This window comes from Pinus tabuliformis, chromosome Q (assembly GCF_031772625.1).
Source record: "Pinus tabuliformis cultivar Carrire ecotype Pingquan chromosome Q, CPIR1, whole genome shotgun sequence".
Classification (NCBI taxonomy): Eukaryota; Viridiplantae; Streptophyta; class Pinopsida; order Pinales; family Pinaceae; genus Pinus; species Pinus tabuliformis.
Window position 1 is genome coordinate 1,275,694,678 of NC_142296.1, and position 6,410 is coordinate 1,275,701,087.

The following is a 6,410-nucleotide window of genomic DNA, read 5'->3' on the forward strand; positions in this document are numbered from 1 at the left end:
AAAATAAATTACATGTTATGTATTATCAATATCAATTATATTTTTTTTTTGTAAGTCAGATATGTATATTATAGAACAAAATATGTTACAAAAAAGTCTGCCGAAGCAGAACGAACCTTAGATGGACCATTTAAAACGTGCTGACAGCCAGCCCTGAGCTTTCAAAACTAAGCTGCACACCACGCAGGGCGGCTTACTCTTAAAACTGTTACTTATCGCCACGACACTATCAAAACTTGGACAGAAACAGAGTAACATAACTATCTTGCATAAGGCCGAAGCCATGACAGAAACAGAGTAATAGAGTAACATAACTATCTAGCATAAAGCCGAAGCCATGACAGAAGACATAAGACAACCATAAAGAAGAAACTAAGGAAACCCGCCGGTGCGAGGAAAACCGCCAATTCGACTGACTGTGTCTAAGCCCACGTCCAGAACATGCTTGTCAACTCTGGCCTGCATATCTTGCATGGATTGGAATTCCTGTGCTTCCTTCATCTTTTGCTCCTGCATCAGGGGGTCCGGGCTCAGAGTTTGCCGAAGAAGCCTGATGAGCAGAGTCAATTTCTTGTTGACAGTTTCCACAGCATCATGCACTGTGGAAATTCTTCGATCCAGCGATTCATGGATTTCATGAAATTTTGCTAACTGATCCTCCGAAGTGGAGTTCCCCTTCCCAGATTGCTGCTTCCCTTCTTCCTTTGAATCCAGGGCTTTCGCAAGGAGAGTTTTGATTCTCCAGCTCTCCGCTTTGGTCCGAACATATTGAGTGGCTCTTTTGGAAGGAGTGCCCGGGTCATGTAACCAGTCAACCTCCTCCGCAATGATCCCCTCCGGTCGCTGCGCTTCTTCCTCTTTCACAGAAGCTTCCAGTTCCGCGATCTTGCGTTTGCTCCTGGCTGCTGCTCTGGTCTCATACATGTTCTGCGCTGTTCGTAGTTCATGGTGGGCCGCCGAACACCTGCAGCTCCCCGCCTCCATACTATACCCTCTAAACTTATCGCTGTGATCACTTCTACAGACAGAAAAGTGGTGGTCTCTCGCAGTGCTTTGAACTGAGGTGAAAGAACCAGAGCCACGACTCTCCGTTAAATAGCTGTTTTCCATGGAGTTTCCCATAATGCGCTCTCCCCTTCGATGCAGAGTGGAGGTACTTTCGTTATTAATTCGAAAGATATCCGCACAAATCACACATCTCCTCCCTGACCTAACATAAATGTAGCTGAATGCCTTCCCATCAAGGTTGAGCCAGCTGTCCCTTCCTCGCAAGCGGACTCTACGGAATCTCTCGTGGCATGAACCATATTGATAGTTTCCATATTTGGCCTTCTCTTGCCATAATGACCACCGCCGCATCTGTCTAGTCGTCCAGCTCCCGTGATGAAATCCCAAGCTGTTACCGGTAACTCCAGGTATACGGTCCCGGAAACAGAAACCGTTGCCGGTCAAGCCCGGTCGGTTTCGTGTAGATCTTGCTGTGCCAGCTGTAAACATCTCATCTTCAGGTTCGGGCAGTCCACTTCCTCCCAACAGCTGTCCCACCCCCTGTCCTGATTGTCCACGCCACAATTCGCTAGGTAGTCCGCCAGCCCGTTCGCCTTACGCCTTACCGCATGAAAGACTAAACCTTTCATTCCAGCCATTAGTTCTGCTATATTCTCCGTCACCTTGGCGAGCCGCCAGTGTTTTGTGGCTTTGTTCGCCTTAGTGCCTCCCTGAATTCTCTTAGCTGTTGATATAACCAGTGATGAATCCCCTTCCACAATTACATTGCAAATTCGTAGGGATTTTAAAATTCTCAGACCATGCTCAAGCGCTGCAAATTCCATCTCATTATTTGTGCTTTCCCCAAGCGCTCTGTAATATATATGCAGAATTTCTCCATGCTGGTTACGTAATGCACCTCCAATTCCTGCCATGCCGGGATTGCCTCTCGAGGCCCCATCAAAATTCAGCTTCAATCCACCTTCCGGCGGACGCTGCCATTTGTCGATCTGTGAGGATGGTTGCGTTCTGTGTCTTGAAGCTGTGATGCTGCTGGTGGCTTCCAGACGAAAGCAATTCAAAATGCGTAAGTCTTGAGCTGAAGGTTTCTCGTTACATTCCTCTCTGCATTTCGTTTGAATTAACTGTTGAATGTTGGTTAATATATTGTCTTTAGAGAACTCTATGTTCCTGTGTTCGTCTTGAAATATTCTACGGTTACGTTCCTTCCAAATTGACCACAGTAAGAAGCCTGGAACAGACTTCCATATGCTGTTGACTCTTAGTATGTTGGAGAAGTCTTTTTTCCAGTTCAGTATGGTTCTGTGAATGGATTCTCTATCTCGGTCAGAACTACTGAGAATTCCTTCCATCCAGCTCCATAACTGATTTGCCCATTCACAAGCATTAAACAGGTGGTTTATAGATTCCTCTTCGACGAGGCACATAGGGCATCTTGAGGGTCCCCTGAAACCTTTCTTGCACAAGTTGTCCCAAGTTAAAGTCTTGTTTCTCATTAGAAGCCAAAGGAAGGTCCTGATTTTCGGCCAGAATAGGTTGTCCCAAACTTTGCTGCACCAGGGCACGGCTTCTACCTGTTCTTCCTTTTCTATTATATCCCTAGCTTCTTTTAATGAGAAATTACCATTACCTTTTAAACCCCATCTTAGCTTATCATCCTCTTCAGTTTTCCGAATCTTTCTTTTGAGGATTCTCTCATTGAGTTGCTGAAAGCTTTCGTTGTTCTCCTCTGTGCTCCCATGATTTAAATTAATCCAGTCCCTCCAGATCGGATCCCTACTGCTTTGATTCCAATATTGATTAACTCTGTATCTGCCCTCGTTTTGACTTATTCTCTTGAGGGTAGAAAACTCTGGGGTATCCAGTTTAGGGAATTGCTGCCATGCATCTTCCCAGAACATGGCAAGCCTTCCATTGCGAATCTCCCAAAAGCTGTGCTCCTGTACTAAGCTCCTGTTGTTCCTGGCATGGTTCCATATTGACGATCCTTCCGGGACTTCCTGTAGTCTTATGAGGTCCTGAGTATCACAGTCTGGAGTGTATTTTTCCTTCCAATGCCTCGCCCAAGGTAAATTGGGTTCTTTAATCCATTTCCACCATATCTTAGCTCCACATGTTCTGTTGACCACTGAAGGATCTACTAAGTTCAGCCCCCCCTTAGATTTTGGATGGCATAGCTTATTCCATGCTACCAACGCCCATTTCTTCTTATCCCCATTCCCATTCCATAAAAGGATCTTTGTATGTTTCTCATTTGTTGCAGAATGCCCTTGGGAGCTGGAAGCATAGAAAGTAAATATTGCGGAATTGCCTGCAGAACTACCTTGGTTAAGATAAGTCTACCCGCCAGGTTTAGGGCTCTGTGCGTCCAATGCTTGCACTTTTTCTCCATGTTGGCTAGAACCTTCTCCCAGTGAGTTTTCTGCCAAGGTTTCAGAGTCAGGGGAGCCCCTAGATATTTCGAAGGCAGGGAACCAATCCTGAATCCAAGAAGCTGGGACAAGTGAGCTTGAACTGCCGGATGAGTGTTGAAAAAGAAAATTGTGGACTTAGAAAAATTAATCTCCATGCCAGAGGCTCGGCTAAAGAGATCAAGGATACCCCTGTAAGCCACAGCCTCCTTCACAGTGGGGGTACCATGTAACATGGTATCGTCCACGAACTGTTGATGTGTTGTGGCTGGTAACGATCTTATCGGTTGCAGACCTTTTATAGATCCTTCTGCTTTCTTCTTGGCTATGATTCTGCTTAGTCCTTCCATTAGGATTACGAATAGGAAAGGGGATAGGGGATCCCCCTGTCTTATTCCCCGTGAAGGAGTAAAAGGAGCTGAGGGAGCACCATTGACAAGGATTGAATATCTTGGAGATTTGATGAGAGCAAGTATCCACTTGATCCAGGTCCTGCAGAAACCGAATGCATCCAAAACAGCTTCAAGGTATCTCCAGCTTACTTTGTCATAAGCTTTTGATAAATCTAATTGCATTAGCATTCCTGCTTCTTTTCTCGAATGAAGTGAGTGAATCATCTCCTGCGCTAACAAGATGTTATCTAGAATTTGTCTACCCTCAACGTAGCCCGATTGCTCTTCCGAAATGATACCAGGAAGAATCGACTTTAGTCTGTTAGCTATAACTTTTGAAATAATTTTATAGATAACATTGCATAGGGCAATAGGTCTGAATTTATCAGGTGTCTTTGCTTCTTCCTCCTTAGGAATGAGCACTAAAAAGGTGGAGTTGATGGATTTTAGAATAGTTCCTGAGCATCTGGAATCCTCAACTACCTCCCAGACCTCCTGCTTAACAGTGTTCCAACAAGCCTTGTAGAAGTTGATGGTGAATCCATCTGGACCTGGTGCTTTATCATTAGGCATACTCCTGATTGCCTCCTCCACCTCCTCCAGAGAGATTTCTCTGCAAAGGGCCCAATTCTGATCTGAGGTAATGGATTTAGGAATGGCTGCTGTAAGTTCCTTGATGGCCTCCTCTCTGTTTGTAGGCGGTTCCTGTGCAATTGAGCTGAAGTGATCCGAGAGCAGAGCAGATATATCATTGTGATTCTTTAATATCTCCCCTGCATTGTTTTTCAACTCAAGAATCCTGTTAGCACTTCTATGGTCTAGAGCCGACCTGTGAAAAATTTTTGTATTCTGCTCCCCCTCTTTTAGCCACTGGACTCTAGATTTCTGTTTCCAAAGTATCTCTTCTTGTATACATCTTCTGTGCCACTGCTGTGAAAGAACTTTTTCCTGCTCAAACGCTTCGACACTGTAGTTGCCTGCTGCTCCATCTCTATGAATCTGTTCCAGTTTGTTCTCTAGAATGGCTTTCTCCTGGAATATATTTCCAAAAACCGTTCTGTTCCATTCTTTTATCTTTTCTTTAGTTGCTTTCAGCCTCTTTTGTAGATTAAACATTTTGGAGCCTCTTGCCTCCAAAGGTTCAGACCACCATTTCTCAACCATCTTGAGGAAGTTAGGGTGGTCTAACCAAAATTTTTCAAATCTGAATGGTTTATTCCTTGGAGTACCCTGAACTTCAACAATAAGCGAGATCGGCCAATGATCCGACCCACCACTGGGAAGGATATCTGATTCTGCTGTTATACCATCCATTATAATGCTTTCTGAGATTAAAAATCTATCCAAGCGAGAAGCTATCAACCTTTCTCCCCCCCTTCTGTTGTTCCAGGTAAACATGCCACTCTTGGGGTATATGTCTACCATTTTGACAGTTTCAATGAAACTTGTAAAGGCTTCCGCGTCCCTATTAAGTTTCCTAAGACCCCCTTTTTTTTCCAGAAGGGTGGTTATCATATTGAAATCACCCCCCAGTATACACTTAGACCTTGGATATCTTTCAATAAGTTTGGTTATTGAATTCAAAAAATTTATTTTATCTTCTAATTTCTGAGGACCATAAATGTTGATGCAAAGGAAAGACCCAGAGTTACCTGTGGGTTGAAAATCCACCGCTATGAAGTGTTTGTTCGCCTCAGCTGATAAAATCTGGATTTCCCTTGTATCCCAAATAGTTGCAAGGCCTCCTTCTCGTCCCTGGCTCTCAATCTCTAAAACTTCTAAATTTCTCCCAAGCTTCCTACAAAGACTGTTGATACTAGAGCTGCTGCATTTAGTTTCTTGTAAGAACATAATTTCCGGTCTGTATTTCTGGATTTTCCGCTTTAAGATTCTGTGTTTTGCCTGGCTGTTAAGCCCTCTTGCATTCCACGAGATGATCTTCATGTTTAACTAATTTTCATTGGAAGGACTGGAAGGCGCTAAGCGCCTTCATCTTCCCTGAGTTTATCATTATCATGCCTAGCTCCTGTAGAACTTCACCACTAGTTCTACGGCCTCTTCTTTTCTTCTGCTTTGAGCTGGATGATTTCCATAAAAGACTTTTCGAATGGAAGCTATTGCCTTTTACTATACCTAGCTTCCTATTCTGCTTTTCTAATTCTGCTTTTTGCCTTGCTATGAACAGGTCGTTTACCTTCCTGATTTCTTCTCAAGGTGCATTCTCTATTCCTTGGGCCTTCCAGTTCTCAGCAATTACTGGTAGGTTCATCCCCTCCCTAGCTAGCACCTCTTCCCACTCTTGATCCTCACTTCTGCCATCACTGGTGAGCATGTCAGTTTCTTCTTCTGTTTCCTCTGTTCTCTCCTGCATTTGAACTTCATTGTTGAGGTCCCCTTCATCCGTTCCTTCCCTGGTTGGTTCTTCCTTTTCATCATGCCCTGCATCTGATGTTAGGGTTTTGTGCTTGTCCTCCGAATCTGTTTCAAGATCTAAGATCACAAAAGAGTTGTTGTGGTTGTTTCTGTCTGTATTACCTTTATTATTCTTCCTTCTATTAGCTCTCTGTCTAGACTTAGGTTTTATGAAGGTTTCTTTGTC

The 6,410-nt window shown here is 44.0% G+C and overlaps 1 protein-coding gene across 1 annotated transcript; it reads right to left on the bottom strand.

Annotated features, from left to right (window-relative positions):
• Positions 1-1,448: 1,448 nt before the first annotated feature.
• Positions 1,449-5,755, bottom strand: LOC149224504 (uncharacterized). The gene is made up of 3 exons (XM_089388197.1): positions 5,464-5,755; positions 3,390-5,106; positions 1,449-3,285 (listed from the first exon to the last, which is right to left on the bottom strand). The coding sequence occupies exons 1-3, from the start codon at positions 5,753-5,755 to the stop codon at positions 1,449-1,451; spliced, it is 3,846 nt and encodes a 1,281-aa protein (XP_089244323.1).
• Positions 5,756-6,410: the final 655 nt, after the last annotated feature.

Bases quoted from the DNA above. Each gene is read 5' to 3' on its own strand.
- LOC149224504 (XM_089388197.1), bottom strand. From the start codon at position 5,755: ATGAAGATCATCTCGTGGAATGCAAGAGGGCTTAACAGCCAGGCAAAA. The intron at 5,107-5,463 runs GTAACTCTGGGT...GTATAACAGCAG, and splicing joins GGTGGATTTTCAACCCACAG to AATCAGATATCCTTCCCAGT. The intron at 3,286-3,389 runs GTGCAAGCATTG...CTATGCTTCCAG, and splicing joins CTAGCCAACATGGAGAAAAA to CTCCCAAGGGCATTCTGCAA.